Source organism: Salvia hispanica, chromosome 3, assembly GCF_023119035.1.
Source record: "Salvia hispanica cultivar TCC Black 2014 chromosome 3, UniMelb_Shisp_WGS_1.0, whole genome shotgun sequence".
Classification (NCBI taxonomy): Eukaryota; Viridiplantae; Streptophyta; class Magnoliopsida; order Lamiales; family Lamiaceae; genus Salvia; species Salvia hispanica.
Genome location: NC_062967.1, coordinates 25,037,033 through 25,054,719, shown reverse-complemented (window position 1 = coordinate 25,054,719; position 17,687 = coordinate 25,037,033). Strand labels below are relative to the sequence as shown.

The following is a 17,687-nucleotide window of genomic DNA, read 5'->3' as shown; positions in this document are numbered from 1 at the left end:
GAAAAAAATGACGTCACATAAGCAATATAATAGCCTAGGATTACTTGATAACTGAAGATCTTACCTTACACATACACCATCACTTATTTGTACGTTGAGACAAGCTTTTCATCAGCAAATCAAGACTAATCAACTCAATATAATTTTTTATATTACTATAGGTATGTCAATTAACTAATGAAATACTCTTATACCCATACTAGGACCAATTAAAGCAATATAGTACTATATCATAAGTATTATTATTGTTATTGTAAATGAGTGTATTCCAGCAAGCTTTAATACACCTATAATATTCTTAGTTATTTTGAATTATAAGGATAGATTAGTAATTTACATATAGGTTAGAATTATCTTCATATTTAATTATACCTCAAAACTATGAAAATATTATCTCTTTTAAATTTATAACTTCTGCAGATGTTGGAACTTGGATGTACCATTAGATAATTCACAAAAGGAGGGGAAAAGAAGGTGTTAATTTCTTATATACCCAAAAATTATACGGAAATTTTTGATTTCTAATCCTTGATAAAAAAAATGAACTCTCGGGGAATTTGACATGAGTTCCCAATTTCGTGCACAATAAGCCCATTTCCTGGAATCTGGTGGGTGATATAAATATGTATGTAGGTATTGATATAGAGCTCTAGATGTTAGTATACTTCTAGTGTTACCCAATGTGCTGGATTTTGTTAATCGAAACTAAAAAATAGTTAGAAAATTGTTAATAGTAACTGTCACAAAACGCTAATTTTTTTTTGGCTTAGAATTTGATTAGAAAGTTATTGTTGTAAACTATCCACAATTCCATTTTATTTCTCAAATTCTGGAAAATCAAACTATTGATCAATGAAATTTGGACTCACATCAAATTTTAAAAAACACAAAATAATTAGTATAATGATTTATAGCACCGAAAAAGACAATAATATAGTGATTCACACCATTAAACAGATAATGTGCTACTTCCACTATTTGTTCAATCTATTAACATGATTACAGACTCTGGATTTTTCTGGAATCTTATTATACCCATAATATCCTTCCTCGTTGTACTTTTGAGGGTGATTTAGTATTTCAATGTATATATGTGATTTTATTTCTATTGATCAATGAATATCCACAATAAGTCCATCTCATCATTTTTTTAATAGCTAGTAACTGTCATGTTATAATTATTATTTGCTAGATATCCATCAGCCTAGTATCAATTGTAAATTTCTAACGAGTAAATTTCGTAAATGAACCAAATGTAATTAAGGCTGAATATTTCACAAGATAAAATATGCGTTGGTTATAGTATAATTATTCGCCGCTAATGCAATAATCCTCTAAAAAATTGATTGGTGCAAATCATTTTCTAAATTGAATTATTAGTGGGGCCTGACGGAGGCCAATAGTACTTCTTTAATTAAAATTTAAAACTCCACTATAGTCTATAAGAGCCAAAAACATGACAGATATGAGATAATAGAGTCGACTGTAGATACCTGAATGAATAAAGTATTCTTTGAAATACCTGCAAATGTACTTAACATTTTTTGTTTAGTGTCAAATCAGTTTCTATAATATTAAACTGTACACTATAGTCTGTAGTGGTGTAGTGTAGGCGTCGCAATGCTACAGATTGTCGTGGCTTTTCTCAGGAAATGAAATAATCAATTTCAAGGAATTGGAAAATTGGAAATAATTGGTTTGTTTTGGGGTTATGATTTGGTTTGATTTGATCTAGCTAGTTTGAAAAAAAAAATCAAGCCTAATCGTCGAATTTAATAGTTTTAGCAAATAAATGAATTGTATATTAATATATATTCCGTATATCAAAATGGAACTAAACTAAGTTGTATGAATTCATAAGTGATTACTTAGTTTCTATGTGTGATTTATTGGCCAGAGATATTTTTTATTAGTTTAAGCAATTCTTTGGAATAAAGTTTTATACATTAGTTACCATTATATAATATATACCCTTAAAAATAAGTTACTCCTGTATAGAAGTTCTATTTGTGACTACATAGTTTGGTGTACGTTTTTTAGAAACCAATTAATATTTTCTATAGATTTACACCCACAATTCCATCCAATTTACAAACTGTTGGTTTACAATTAATTGAGCATGCCAATTCTTTACTCTAATTTGTAAATTGCAATTAATAAAACAAAGTAATAAAACTAATGAATTCGCGTTCCCCATAATGCTATTACATAAATTTAAAAGGAAGGAAATTGTTTATTCACCTTTCGTCGCTTAAATTCAGTAAAACTTTAAGACCATTCCCTACGAATTATGAAACATAGTGCTAAAGAAAAAATCGTTTTAGGTGTGTACTCAGTTGGTTCGAGTCTCGCAGCCTATAGTGTGAGCTTCTCATGCCCATCATAGGCATGGAGGGTAACGTAACCTCCCCTAGTAAGCTGTTGAATACTTGATTTACATCCTCTCAGATATCTCGTTAGACCAGGATCAGCAGTGGCGGATCTAGGGGGGCAGGACCCCTCCGTGCGACTAATTTCCTCTTATCGGAACGTAAAATTACCATGTCCGCCCCCTCTGTTTGCCCCGACGTCACTCCGAAAATTGAAAAAAATTGTCAATCTCGCCCTAAACCAACCTACTAAAATATATTTCGCCCCCTCCGTTTATGAATCCTGGATCCGCCACTGCCAGGATGTGAGGGAGCCTTTGGGATTGAGATTCAACCTTATGCCCCAATTATTTAGGGGCATATTTGGAATTGAATTGGGCGCCACAACTTTTTCCCAAAGGTTGAGATATCCAGAAATGGAAAATATTCCCTTTTTTTTCTTTAGCAATTTAATTTCTATATATTTATATTTTGACTATATTCGAAGTGGCAAACATAGCTAACCTACCCATAAAATTGGCAGAGCCAAAAGAAAAAAAAAGCATGATTTGATCTGAATAGTTCTTACATTTTTTTTACGAATTTAGCAAACTAGGTAATACTCCATTAAATTACTAACGATACGTAATTTTCAATTTATAGTAGTACTATTAACCCTTCTAATATATTTAATTAAATAGGTTATTGTTATTTCTGTTAAGGACGTGAGACAGAAAATTAGTTTTAAGGAAAGCTAAAATCGATTTTTTCGAAGGTGAGAAATGCTAAAACTTTAAAAATAAAAAGTAAAAAAAAAAAACTGGCTATAATCGAAATAATGCATCACTATCGCAAATGTTGGAACTTTGAAATACGAAGGTATAATTTCCACCCTATTAACTGGCACACGTTTTACTCACTTTTTTTCCTTTTTTTCCCTTGGGAGTGGTACATATCTTAATTTACTATTCATTTGAAAATGTAAATGTCAAAATGACTGGTCATATTAATTAAGAAATTAAGACTGAATTCTTTTCATTCAGGTAAAGTTTTAATTCACTGACAAAATGAAATACTACAATTTTTGTACTCTCTATTTCACTTTTTTGCAATTTGGCTTTTGACCACTTAGCATAAACCTTTGCTCGCCATTTGCCGGTTCGAGCCTTTTTCGATTAATAAAAAGTATTTGATGACGTAGTACCATAATTTGTTGTTTCTTGGATCATATGTGTTGGTGCAAGCCAAAGTGTTTCCGAAACACTAAATAATTTGAGATTTTTTTGGAGTGATTTAAAAATTAATCAGTTAGATTCTTAAAATGGATTGCATAATTGATCACCCAAAAGTTAAATTTAAATATTTATGTTCAGTCAATTGTAAAGTTGAATTTGAGTTGACAACAAACTCAAACATGCATTCACTACCAAGTTTGGAATAGAATGAAATTTACATCATGGGTGAGTTTGGAAGGGAAAATTAGACATCTCAAAAAAAAAATGTTAATTTGGAAGGTTTGAAAGTCTTTAATGAATAGAGAAAGTAAATTGTTGTTTTGTTTACTATCTGATGAATGTAAAATTGAAATAAAAACTAAAAAACGAATTTCAATTGCCAGCAAAAAATAAATAAAAAATCTAATCAAATGACATAATTAAACCACTATAACAAGATTAGCTTATATTAAAACATATCTGTAATAAATATATACTTCTTTAAAGCAAAATTCCTGTAACACTAGATGATCTTCAAATTTAGTAGCAAAACGACGCCTACCACTTGATTACTACTGATTTTATAATTTAAAATAATTCACAATTATCGATTGGGTTTTTGCTGAATCGGAGAACACATTCAAGGATAGATTCCCTTTTATAATTTGATTCATCTAAATATCTAATTGTTACGATAAAATTATAATATCTGCACAAAAAAGTTGCTTTTCTCTACAGAATTTATCACTAGTTCTTTATTCTAAAATTAAATCAAAACTGAGATTTTTTTTTTTCCTTTTGGCTAAGCTTTGAAACTTTAGCACAGGTGTCCCATGATTTCTATGTATATAAATAGGTTGTCTAAGGATTCAGTATTGTCCACAAGCTAATAAGCAAACTCAAAATCTATTTTGAGCTTAAGTTGAAATTAATCCCAAAAATTTCAAGAAAGAGATGGCAGATTTCTCAGGGCAATGGGCTTTGGCATTTGGACTACTTGGTAAACACTAATAACCTTTGTATTTTATATAATTATGTCAGAAAAGCCATTAAATTTACACACATGCATACATTTATTATTACTACGTACGTACTATCTTGTGTAATTAATTGGATTATTTATTTCACTTTATAACATTTTGCAGGTAACATTGTGTCGTTCATGGTGTTTCTTTCTCCAATGTAAGTTCAATAGACAACAATTGTTATTATTTGTGACTGATTATTATGTTGAATATTGATTAATGGTTAAATTGATACAGTCCAACATTCTATGCAATCTACAAGAAGAAAACAAGCGAAGGATATCAATCTATTCCTTATGTTGTGGCATTGTTTAGCTCAATGCTTTGGATTTTCTATGCATTTCTCAAGTCGTCCAATGCCACTCTTATCCTTACCATCAACGCCTTTGGCTGTTTCATCGAGACCATTTACGTTTGCTTCTATCTTTTCTACGCCCCAAAGAAGCTCAGGGTACGTAATTCTAATTAATTAAACATGCGCGTGCGCGCACACACACACACTGCAAAACATCTTTTTCTTCTAATCTCTCCTATAATTAAACCAAAAGGTTATAATTAAAATGCAGGTACAAACCCTAAAGATGATTGTGCTTCTAATAATTTGTGGGTTTGGATTCATCGTTGCGTCGACTATTTTTTTGGTGAAGCCATCGCAACGTGCCATGGTGGTTGGTTGGATCTGTCTGGTGTTCTCCTTGTGTGTGTTCGTTGCCCCATTGTGCATTCTGGTCAGCATATTAAATTCATTTGTTAATTACTATATATATATAATATATATGAAATTATAAAATTAATCTGATGAGTTTGTATAAATTGATGTTTGCAGAGAAAGGTGATACAAACTAAGAGTGTTGAATACATGCCATTTCTACTATCACTATTCCTTACACTTAGCGCCGTCATGTGGTTTTTCTATGGCCTTTTAATCAAAGATTACAACGTTGCAGTAAGTTCATAGTATATGAATATACATTGGTTTTATTTTTCTAAAATGTAATATATGATTAATTGTTTTTTTTTTTTTGTGTTTGTGTAGATTCCAAATGTGCTTGGTTTCAGCTTCGGGTTGATTCAGATGGGGCTCTACGTTAAGTACAAAAATGGGGAGAAAATGAACATAAAGCAGAAGCTTCAAGAAACTGTGCTAACTCAAATTGTAGTGTTGGAGGAGCCAAAAACTGAAGAGCAAATTATCAAGTTTAACAAAACATTAGATTCGCAGAATATTCGAGAAGCTTCTAAGAATGGTGAGATACATAATGATGAAGTTGAAGGGTCACATGATCAAAAGTAAATACTGAGGATTTAGGTGTGATCTCAAGAGGAGTTTTATTGCATATCATATGTAATACTACTCTCATCATGTTATGAAAGCTTGCTAATTCTGCCATCTCTCCTTCAATTGTGGCTTTGTGAGTGCAGCTACATCACTGTCTGTATGTTTAATTTGATCAATCAATGTTTGTATATTGGATGATAATTAAGCGCCTCAATCTTTAATATTTTGTTGTTATTGTTGAGTATATCACTTCAGCGTCTTCAGCTAATCTTGGTATTTAATACTAGTAGTTTATTATCATGGTGTCTAATCTTATGATTAAAGTTGGTATTCAGATTATATATGAACTATTGGCCTCAAAAAAAAAAGGAAATAGAAAAAAGAGAAATTCATTAATTGTATCATGTCTTAAGATGAGAAATAAAGAATTGACACTTTTTTCCTTTTCTGTTAAAAAGGCGAGTATAGTATATAACTTAATTAATTAAACAACAATCTCGTTCCTCCTACTTTTAACAAGATTAATTTATTTGTCCGTTCTTTAGATTTTGGACATGTAGACATTCTCGTGACCATCCTTTTACTGGATTTTGTATTTTATAGCTAATTCACAATAGACTTAATTAGTAGGTAGACCATTAGCTAATTCACAAAAGTAACACTTATCAAAGGTAAAAATGACGCATCATTTCTAAATATAGACACAATTTGGTGCTTTAGAAAATTAATTAATTAATTCCTAATGAAATGATTAGCTCAATCTAGTTGCACATTAGGGTGGTGCGGCTATTTACTTAAACAGTGATTTTTAATTATGATTTGCGCACTGTATCAAATTACAAAGTACGAAAGAGTATATTCAAAGCACACTCGCAACGAAGTAGAGAATGAATATATTGCTAATTAAAACGAAAAATAAAAGCTAAACAATGACATCATAATTAACGTTTTGCCATTATCTTGTGCTTTTCACCTTCTATCTTTAACTTCCCCTTTTATAGTGGATATAATAGTATCCAAGTGCACTCTTTAATTTCGTCTGCTTTCTCGCGGTTAATATGCTATTACTCACGTTGTTTAAATTATAAAATTTATAATAGTACGATGCCCACAAAAATTTAGTCATTACTATTTACTAGTAATATTTAAAAACAATAAAGAAATAAAACTGATAATCTATTTGCAAGAATTATCAAGTAAGTTTCTCATGTAAGAGTTGTATTGACTATTAAGCCAAATTGGTGGTAGCCAAAGGGACGTGCATGCATGCATGTAAAAAATTGCTTATTAATTCTCTATCCCTAAATAATTGGAGATAGAAGACCAGTAGATTTGATTTTATCCTGTTTTCCACTTTTAATTTGAAAAGTGGAAATTATAAAAGGATAAATTGCTGAATGGCCTCAGCAGGTGTCCCATGTTTATGTAAGCACTAAGCAGCCACTTGATGATCAGATGAATAATTAACAAAATGCATATGAGATAACATCAATCTACTCATTTCTATATTATATATATATCATAGCAATCTTTCCCCCCTCCTACTTTGAGTTTTTATATTTTTAAAATTGCTTTAAAGCCCAGGATATGGGTGTCATCTAATCTTCACAATGGAAAGTTTCTTCATTTTTCTCCATTATCTTACCTTTATTTACTTTTTTTATATATAATTATTAATGTGTATCCCTTCAATTCTCTCTCTCTCTCTCTCTCTCTCAGCACTTGATTATGTTATTATACAATATTTTGACATAAAAAAAATGAAGTATACATGGGTGGGTGCTTAAAATTAGCTATATATATATTTAAATAATTATTTTTGAAAAGTAAGATGCAAGTTGCGAGAATTATGTTTGAGGCCGATTAATATACTAATAAAGTTTCTAATAGTATTATTAGATATAGTATATGCAAATGAGAAAGCAAAGCATCAAAAAATAAAAATAAAAAGGAAAGAAAATCATCTGAAAAAGAAAAATACATTAGGCTATAAACAATTTGCGGCAAGACTTATTCTTATTCGTCAAAATAAAATACTTAATTATTCGTCAATTGTTTAGTTATATGAGGAATTGATATTTCAGAATTAAAAAATATAGAGAAAAAAAGTCTTTTCATAATCTTATGACGTATCGAAATCATTTTGATACAAAGCAACAAATTATGACAAAAACAAGAGGCGTGAGGACTTAAAAAGTAAAGTGCCGAATAAATGGTCTACTGGATTTCTAATCGATACAGGCCCAATAGTCGTATGTTTATAATTTAAGCCCAAACAGCAAAGCCCTAGCCCAAATTCCTCTACTAATTCTAATCGACTTTTTAATACTACTACTTAAATTTCCTTTCATCTTCACTATCAAATTATAAAAAAAACTGGGAAAATTCGAAAATAAATGTGAAATAAAATAACAAAATGCAAAGATTGAGCTAAGTTAGAAAACTCTAAACCTCTATTTGAGAGACTATAGTAGGTATTGTATCTTTATTCAAGCGTAATACGTATAAAATTCAAAGTCACAGGTGAGTCCTATATGACGTGAATTGATATATCAATAAAAAGTGATCCTATATGATGTGAATTGATATATCAATAAAAAGTGATCCTATATGATGTGAATTGATGCCATTTGCATGAGTCCTCGTCCTCTAAAGAGTGAAAAGGTCGTTTCATAACATGATTGACCTGTATTTCATTTACTCCCTCCGTCCCACATAATATGGGACACTTTGACCCAGCACCGGTTTCAAGAAATCTAATGAAAAGTGAGTTGAAAAAGTTGGTAGGACGTGAGTCTTACTTTTAAAGTATTAGTTTTATAATGAGTTAGTGGAATATGTGGTTCACTACCAAAAAATGGTAAAAGTGAAGTGTGTCAAATTATATGGGACGACCTAAAATGGAATACTGGGTCAAATTATGTGGGACGGAGGGAGTACATTGCAACTATTGTGAGCTTGACCTTTTTTTAAAAATTTGGTATTTGTTGATTGTTTTATTTGATTGTCAGGAGAATCGCTTCACCGATGCTGGAAATCCACCATCAAATTCAAGTTACCAGTTTATTGGCTAAGCTGAAAGCAGAGAATCTGCAGTTACAGGAGTGGTGCCTTGATTTGCTGAATAATTTGCAAAAAGAAAAAAGAAAGATCCAAGTCTGTCAGAGCTCAGGTTGTGTCCATTGATATTTGGTTTTTATAACTATCTTATTGTCCTATTAATACCTTGTTGATATGTTATTGCATGAGTTATATGTATATGATCCCTGTAAGGTTGATTGCAAAATAATTGGTCGCTTCTGTCACTTATATAATCCCGTGGGCTCTTAAATAACAACGCCTTAAGCTGTGCAATATAGTGTGTGTTGTATATACTGCATTTCTACTTTGGGTCGATGCATCATTATTAATTATCATTCAACAGCTAGAGGAGGCAGCAAAGAAACATGATGAGCTAATCAAAGAGCAGGAGAGTTAGATTGCTAATGCCTCTATCTCTTACTTGGGGTGGTGTAAAGTTGTTCTTGGTAGGTCTATCGTAGCAATTATCTCACCAAAATTACCTCAAAGTTAAGTTGTCAAGCCAAATTAGCTGAAGAATTATTTAATTATAAAAAAAATTAAAGAATGAACTTTTCTTGCGTGTCACAAAATTAATGATACCAATATTGAAGGTCAAATTATATTTAGAAAATTCGTCAAAAATATATAATAAAGATATTTATAAAAATATGAGTATATAATAAGTTTCATAAAAATATACACTCTTCAAGGTATTGTATTTTCGTCCGAAAAACTTGGAAATAGTAAAAAGTACTTCGATTGATATTAACTCATAGTTGACGGACCTCGAATGATATTTCGAAGTTCACGGACTTAAAATGATTCTTTGACAAAGTTCATGGACCAAAAAAGATGTTCCCTCCTTTCTTTTTATTCTCCCTCCGCCCCCCTGTAGTAGGAGTGTTTCTTTTCGAAACGAGATTTAAGAAATTGTGTTAAAAGTGAGTTAAGTGAAGGAAGAATAAAACAGGAAAAGAAAAAAAGGTAGAGAAATGAAGAGAGAGGAAAGTAAGAGAGAAGAAAAGTTGGTCCTTTTGACCAAAATAGGAAATGATTAAGTTACGGTGGGACAACTAATAAAGGAATACGACTCAGCTATAGAAGGACGAAGGGAGTATTATATATGCATGAAATATATTCCCTCCGTCCCAGATAATTCGACCTAGTATTCCATTTCGGACCTTCCCACATAATTTGTCCCATTTCACTTTTATCATTTTTGGTAGTGGACCTCATATTTCACTAACTCATTCACACTCACATTTTATTATAAAACTAATACTTTAAAAGTAGGATCCACATTCCACCAACTTTTTCAACTCACTTTCCATTAGATTTCTTAAAATCCATGCCGGATCAAAGTGTCCCAAATTATCTGGGACGGAGAGAATACATAATACTCCGTATGTACTATGTGTCTGGCGCAGTTGGTTCAAATTTCACGCTGGCAATTTTTAGACCAGTGATCAAAATCCCTCCGGCGCATATTCATTCATGCATTCTTTTTTGTTTATCATAATCTTATAGTTAGTTGTTTTGTATCAATAACATTGTTTTATATTTAAAATAATAATTTTAATAATTTATGATTGAAATTATTTCAATACTATACACTTAATTATAAAAAAAATTCAAAATACATAAAAATACTACCTCCGTCCCTGAAAATTTGACACAGTTTATCATTTTGATCCGTCCCTGAAAATTTGACACACTTCACTTTTACCATTTTTGGTAGTGGATCTCATATTCCACTAACTCATTCCTACTCACATTTTATTATAAAACTAATACTTTAAAAGTAGGACCCACATCCCACAAACTTTTTCAACTCACTTTCCATTACATTTCTTAAAACTCATGTCGGATCAAAGTGTAGCAAATTTTGGGGAGGCGGAGGTAGTATAATATTAGTAAAATCAATTTCATTACCATGCTCTTTATTATAAAAATGGAATCTTTAATTATTTAGATGTCGATGTTATCATTTCATCTCATACTATTTCTATTACTCATTTTCTAGTTTTTCATCTCATTATCCATTTCTCACACATAACTATCAATTACTAATATTCAAGTTGTTTCTGCATTATTGACACTGAAAATATTTAATAAATTTTAACAGCAATTTGGACCCTTTGTTCCGCCACTGATTGACACCTTAGAATATGTGAGCACATATGCAGTACATGTTCCTTTTCACATACATTTCAAACTCTTCATCAATAAACCATTCTACTTCTTTTCGCCTCTTTATGAGCTCTTGAACCACGTTAGTTGGGGCTTCTTGGCTTTTCCTCAAATACTCTATGTGCGCAATCGCTCTAAACAAGCATCTCCCATCTGCGATGACGCTTGTCACCCGGTAGTTATTTGTTTTGGAAATAGAATCAGAATCGGCCATCAAAACCTCGGAATTGGAGTCCATATCTACATCATTCTTTGCGGCGAGCCAGGCGTGGTGGAGCCACCGCCACCGTGCGGGCCTTGCGTCCGCACCACATTCTACGACCTTTTGCCCTGGTTGTCATGGCGGCCCGACATCGCCGTTCGCCAGTACAACGTGAGAATGTTGTGCCAAACTGAGGCAGAGTCAGCTGTGTGCCACAGAGGAGACTTGGCACCGCCGTGGGTCGCATGTAAGGTAAGACCAACCAAAATTTGGGACATCCGTAGAGAACTTCAAACATTACCAAGTCAAACGGTAACTTATCGACTGTCTTATTCTTATACAAAGTAAACCCCATCCCATCAACACATTTACCATTGCAAACTCTTTCTCTAATTCTACCATCGGTTTTCTCTGAAACTAAAACAAAAGGCTAATCGATAGTAGGATCCATATTGTGTTTATTTTTTTAAGTTAAAAGTTTATAATTTTAAGAAATATATTAAAAATAAAATATTTTATATTTTTAAAGGACAGAAAGAAGTAGTAAATTATGACTATTTATAGTACTGCAGAGGAAAGACGCGAAAAAGTTTGTTTCTCTTCTAATTTCTTTCTTTTCTTTCTCTTATTTTCTAGAAAAACTTAGTACATGGTACTTGAATATTTTGTTATTTAATTTTGGGTTCTTTTATTTGTTACTGGATTTTAGCTTTGAATATTATACTATTTATACGAGTATTATATAATTTGGAACGGACAAAAACGTCTAGTAATTTAGTTTGGAAGCTATACACACGGGACAACATTAAAATACAATTTTATTATTTTTAAAAAATTAAATTCTATATTACTATGTAATTAAAATATTGTGTTAATGTGTACAGAATGACATTGGGCCGGGCTGGCCAGTAATTTTGATTAAATATATCTTGAAATAAGATTTGTGGAACAAGCATGAGAACGATCGAGAATCCTACTTGCGAGCATAGAAGACTTGTTTGGAGAAATGTTACACCACCACGAGCTCAATTACTTCTATTGTTTACTATATTCTATGGAAGGCTCAATACAAAGGATAGATTGCTTCTGCTGATAGAGAGGAATTGAAGATGATAGATGCACCTTCTGTAAGAACGAGGTGGAGACTATTGAACACGTTATTTTCACATGCAAGATATTGAGTGCCCTTTGATATTTTTGTTGCAATCAATGGAGTATCTCTCTTTCTATCCCCAAGGACCCATGGACTTGTTTCTTGTCCTGGCTAGACACTTCATATAAGAAGATCGATTGACGAATTTGGATCTCTTGGTCCATTTCGCTGTTTGCAGCAATTTGCGGCACTAGACTTTATTCTTATTCGTCAAAATAAATACTTAATTACTCGTCAATTGTTTAGTTATACGAGGAATTGATATTACCAACTCCACTTACACTACTAAACAATACCTTCTAAATTCTTGAGCCAGAAGAAATTAGTCTAATATCTTGGGATGGAGGACCGAGGGAGTACTATTTTTTCATCTTCACTATCAAATTATAAAAAAAACTGGGAAAATTCGAAAATAAATGTGAAATAAAATAACAAAATGCAAAGATTGAGCTAAGATTGAAAGCTCTAAACCTCTATTTGAGAGACTATAGTAGGTACTGTATTTGTATTCAAACGTAATACGTATAAAATGCTAAAGATTGTATATTTAATTATTTATTCAAGAATTAATACAGTTTTAGATTTTCCGACTACAATTTGAATCAGGAGAGATATTTTTTAATTTGAGATATCCTTAACACTAATTAGTTTCCTTGTGGTTACTTATAAATAGAGCTTGTCGAGATTATTACCGAGTCAAACTAGAATTAAAAACTCTTTCAAGTATGGTAACTTACCTTATATATAATGGGACGACTCTTATGCTTATATAAACCCCCCAATCCCAATTCATTTAACTCATAATTTTACCATCGTTTGTAACAATGTCTGACGCCAAACCCATGCAACTGAAGAATTCTTCTTCTTCTTCTTCTCGTCATCAACCGCATGATCATAATCGGTACCAAGTTATTAACGAGGTGAGCCGTGGATCGTACGGCGTGGTGTACCGCGCTTGGGATATGGAGACCGGCGAAATCGTGGCGATCAAGCACGTGTTTAAGGGTTCTAGCCGCCGTGAAATCAAAATCATGCGGTCGCTGCCTAGCCACCGTTTGATCGTGGAGTTGAAGAAAGTGACGAGGGACGAGCGCGGGAAAGTTCGTGTCGTGATGGAGTTTGTGCCGAACGATCTCAGCAGGCTCATCGCGGCCAGAAAGGAGCCGTTCACGGTGCTCCAACTCAAGGTCATGATATGCCGGATACTAAAGGGGGTCAGCTTTCTGCACGAGAACGGTGTGATTCATCGGGATTTGAAGCCCGCCAACATTCTCATCAACGAAAAGGATCGTATCAAGATTGGTGATTTTGGGCTTTCGCGGTGGGAGAATGAGTCGGGATCGTACTCACCCGGTGTGGGGACGCAGTGGTACAAAGCACCGGAGCTTCTAATGGGAGAGACCAACTACACGAGCGCGGTAGATATGTGGGCAGTGGGATGCATAATGGCGGAACTGGTGATGTTGAAGGTGCTTTTCCAGGGGGATTCTGAGATTGAGCAGTTAGGAATGATTCAGAAATACTCCACCGAAACTGCGATGCGAAGCATGCTCTATGCTTCTTCGCCGGTGCTTGGACTTAACGGTGCTGCACTTGATCTGCTCTGCACCCTTCTTGCTTTCGATCCCAACGACAGGATCACTGCCTATGATGCACTCCAACACCCCTGGTTTCTAGAGTTTTGAACAACTCTACCTTTATTACTACTACTTCTCTGCTGTAAATTGTACTAATACTCTCCAATAGAATCCCAAAATTCATTGGATTACAATTACTCAATGTATATATCCTGTTTGTTTCTAGAGTGATGAATATTACTCTACTTGTCTACTTTTATTAATTTCTCTGTTGCTGTAATTGGATTGGAGTGAACAATCCAGCAGAATCACAAAATTTATTGGATTACAATAACTCAAAATAAACAATGTTGTAGACTGTAGTGCATGTAATGTATGCAAAACTGAAGTAACAGTAACCAAACAAACGGATAATAAACGCATGCCAAATTGAATTTTGAAAATTTAACTGTAATGATTAGATGAAGACACTTTTATTTGGTGTCACTGGACATGAAATGGCAGTGTCATCTGCATTTAGATATGAGATGAAATGAAGTTTTTTTTCTCTGTTTTAACTTTAGGAATCAAGGAGTAGTATAAAGTTATATTTGGAAACTAACCTTGGCCTTTAATAAATCTTTCAGTGTGACAACAGTCTTGAGTTATTTGGTGTGAATTAGGATTTTTGTCCACATCTTCTTGATTGATTTCTTTGCTTTGTTAATTTCAGTTTATGCATTGTTCAGGCTCTAATACTTTTAACTTCATCCGTGAGCTGTTTACTTTGAGGTCTCTATAGACAATACTGGTGGAATGAATCTGGATAAAATTTTCATACATCCATACTGTAGACAATTAGAAAAAGTTATTTGAAACACATAACACTATAGGTGGCTGCCTATATGCATGCATCATTAGATTCTCGTTATATTTAGTATTTGTAAATCAAAGTATTTTTCCTTGTCTGGTTGTATGGCATAGGAGCTGCCAGAGTCTGGTACTGGTTTTACTAGTATTTCTTTTATCACTCAAAATGCTCGAGTCTTAAGATAGGCGAGCTGCGGAATATAGAGCAAAAGCAAAAACACAAACAAGGAAAGAGAGCAAAACACTTCATCCAAAACAAAGCAGGTAGAAGGATACCAACGAGAACAAAAAGGAACATCAAACACACTGTCCGGACCAAGACACGAAAAGCTTACCAACTAGCCTCAGACTTCCCCTTGACATCCACACAAACCAACTCTGCTGAAAGTCCCACACGTCCCAAAGAGACCAGGTGCTCGCCGCTCAGGGTCAACGCTGATATCTTACACATTGGCACAGTTTCTTCTTTATGACCATTTCCTAACTTCCTCCAAATTATCGGAAATTAATGTCCTCGTATCATAATTGTGTGTCAATGAGAATTGTTAACCAAATTCATTCTAATAAGTATTTAAACTCATAAATGCAACTATTGAACCATGATATTTGAACAACTGTGTTTAATCCCAAAAAAGCTTCTACTAGTTCCAGATAGATGCCAATCTGTGATATATTCTTAGTAGATCCCAAAAAAGCTCGACTCCAGATTGTTATGTATATCTTCTCGATTCATCATTCAGTCATAACTCAGTGTATATTCTTCTATTCATAGTACAGGATGAGAAGCAAAATTATGTGAAAAACAGAGAATACAAGAAGACTTTTATTTATTATGTGGGGCAAAGATTGCACCATCACATCATACATATATATAACTTGGAAACACAGTTTTCCAAGTCAAGCAGTTATGACTGTTTCAGTTATTATTATACAAAAAGAAACGACATATACTGTTTGTGTATCTTAAGCATAATTAAGTTTTAGTTATAGTTAGACCAGAAGTGAGCCTGGAGGTAATCGATAATGTTCTTCTCAACCTGGAGACATCATTGGCAATGGTTATGGTGCCCGGATTCTGGCTGCCGAATCCAGCAAATGCTACAGAATTGGTCTTGCCGACGTTGAACTGGAAGTGGATAAGACCCTGGGGGAAGACAAAGACATCCCCGGGGTTCAAGTACTTGGTGAAGAGCTTGTTCTTCTGGTTGGGATCGGCCGGGTTGGAAGTGACGAAGCCGACATATAGAGTGCCTTCCATCAAGAGGAAAGCTTCGGTAGCACGAGGGTGGGTGTGGGGAGGGTTGATCCCGTAAGGAGCAAAGTCGAGGCGAGCCAGGGAAACGCCTAGAGTGTTGAGCCCCGCAAGCTGGTTAACGTTCACTGGAGTCACAGCCGATCCCAGCTGGTTCGATGTGTTTCCCGCAATGTTTAGATCCTGTTTGAGGAAATCCTCCGCAACCACCATGTCGGGGTCCTTGCAAAACTTCCCGTTCACAAACACTGCATGCAAACAATTTAATTACTACTAGAAATTAGAAAATGATGAATGTAGGTTTTATATAATTGAATGAATTACCTGCAGAGTTAGCATCAGGAACTGCAACACAGAAATCTTCAAGTTGGCTTGGATCAGAAGCATATGCAATCCAAGCACATGACATAACAACAAAAATGGTGTCGAAACCAAAAGATATCTTCATTTTGGTTAGCTGATGATATTGCTGCTCACACTAGTATATTTGTTTTTTTGTTTAACCTGTGATGGGAAATTAGCATGAGAAAACCCTCCATTTATAGGAGAAAATTCATCACATTTTCAAACTTATTTTATTTAATAAGTAACTGGAGTCCTCACACGTTTTAACTTCTAATTAGTGCATTATCTTATTTCAACATATACCTAATACGTTTTCATATTTTCCATATCTAATCATATTTAACTTCTTCAATCTCCAATTCTCCATTTATCATCAACTAATATTGCGATGGATATAAACCAGCCCATATAACTTTTTCAAACAACGTGCTAGGAATTTTCTTCTCTTCTAATTTCTTGTTATCTTCTCTCATTAGCTCACCTGCTCGATTATGTTACCATGCCCAGGGACGGATGCAGAAAAACTTGGTAGTAAGGGCTGCGGCCATGCCCCATCACTGCCTATCATTCGTATATGTTAATATTTGAACATGATCATTTATGATGCGTGAATGGAAGACAAACCAAACCATAAAAATTACTCCACTTCCCAAAATCAATTGATAATATATAGTAGAAGTACCTCCATATGTATAATAATTAAGTTGATTTTTTACTGCTCATTTTTGGTGTAAAACAACTCACATAGAATATCTTAGCAAACTGAGATATGCAAGTTTCCTTTGCTTTGAATATGCAAGTCAAGGCTGTAGAACTTTCATTTTCACCTTAGCCAATATAGATATTACCACTAGAAATCATTGGTGTATGAATATCCACTGTGGATAAAGTGAGGAAATGAGCATATAGTCGTGCATTAGAATGATCAGAAAACATATATATGCAGTTTTAGCCTTCTCTGGATATGATTACTACCATGCTGGACAAATATTAATTTAAGTAGTACACAAAAAACACAAGGGTATGTCTGATTGAATATCTATGAATAATGGATGAATAAATTTATTTGTAATTTACCTAAGTAAAAATAAAATCTAGAGTACCAATCATGCATTTGACTAGGCCAATATTTTCTTATAAACTGCGGTCATTTTACTCGATTTTTTAGGAGTCATGGACTTTCGAAATAG

At 33.5% G+C, this 17,687-nt stretch overlaps 3 protein-coding genes across 3 annotated transcripts; 2 read left to right on the top strand and 1 right to left on the bottom strand.

Annotated features, from left to right (window-relative positions):
- Positions 1-4,468: 4,468 nt before the first annotated feature.
- LOC125217133 (bidirectional sugar transporter SWEET13-like) lies at positions 4,469-6,100 on the top strand. The gene is made up of 6 exons (XM_048118964.1): positions 4,469-4,562; positions 4,708-4,744; positions 4,825-5,038; positions 5,154-5,315; positions 5,414-5,533; positions 5,624-6,100. Exons 1-6 carry the CDS (start codon positions 4,517-4,519, stop codon positions 5,879-5,881), a joined length of 837 nt encoding a protein of 278 aa, XP_047974921.1. The 5' UTR covers positions 4,469-4,516; the 3' UTR covers positions 5,882-6,100.
- A 7,198-nt stretch (positions 6,101-13,298) lies between these two features.
- LOC125209673 (cell division control protein 2 homolog 3-like) lies at positions 13,299-14,159 on the top strand. Its single transcript, XM_048109261.1, has one exon. It carries the CDS (start codon positions 13,299-13,301, stop codon positions 14,157-14,159), a length of 861 nt encoding a protein of 286 aa, XP_047965218.1.
- A 1,714-nt stretch (positions 14,160-15,873) lies between these two features.
- LOC125209672 (germin-like protein subfamily 1 member 7) lies at positions 15,874-16,643 on the bottom strand. The gene is made up of 2 exons (XM_048109260.1): positions 16,477-16,643; positions 15,874-16,400 (listed from the first exon to the last, which is right to left on the bottom strand). Exons 1-2 carry the CDS (start codon positions 16,598-16,600, stop codon positions 15,874-15,876), a joined length of 651 nt encoding a protein of 216 aa, XP_047965217.1. The 5' UTR covers positions 16,601-16,643.
- Between the last annotated feature and the right edge of the window lie 1,044 nt (positions 16,644-17,687).

Coding starts and splice junctions, on each gene's coding strand:
- LOC125209673 (XM_048109261.1), top strand. CDS start 13,299: ATGTCTGACGCCAAACCCATGCAACTGAAGAATTCTTCTTCTTCTTCT.
- LOC125217133 (XM_048118964.1), top strand. CDS start 4,517: ATGGCAGATTTCTCAGGGCAATGGGCTTTGGCATTTGGACTACTTG. Junction 4,563..4,707: donor TTTGGCATTTGGACTACTTG/GTAAACACTAAT, acceptor AACATTTTGCAG/GTAACATTGTGTCGTTCATG. Junction 5,039..5,153: donor ACGCCCCAAAGAAGCTCAGG/GTACGTAATTCT, acceptor ATTAAAATGCAG/GTACAAACCCTAAAGATGAT.
- LOC125209672 (XM_048109260.1), bottom strand. CDS start 16,600: ATGAAGATATCTTTTGGTTTCGACACCATTTTTGTTGTTATGTCATGT. Junction 16,401..16,476: donor TCCTGATGCTAACTCTGCAG/GTAATTCATTCA, acceptor GTTTGCATGCAG/TGTTTGTGAACGGGAAGTTT.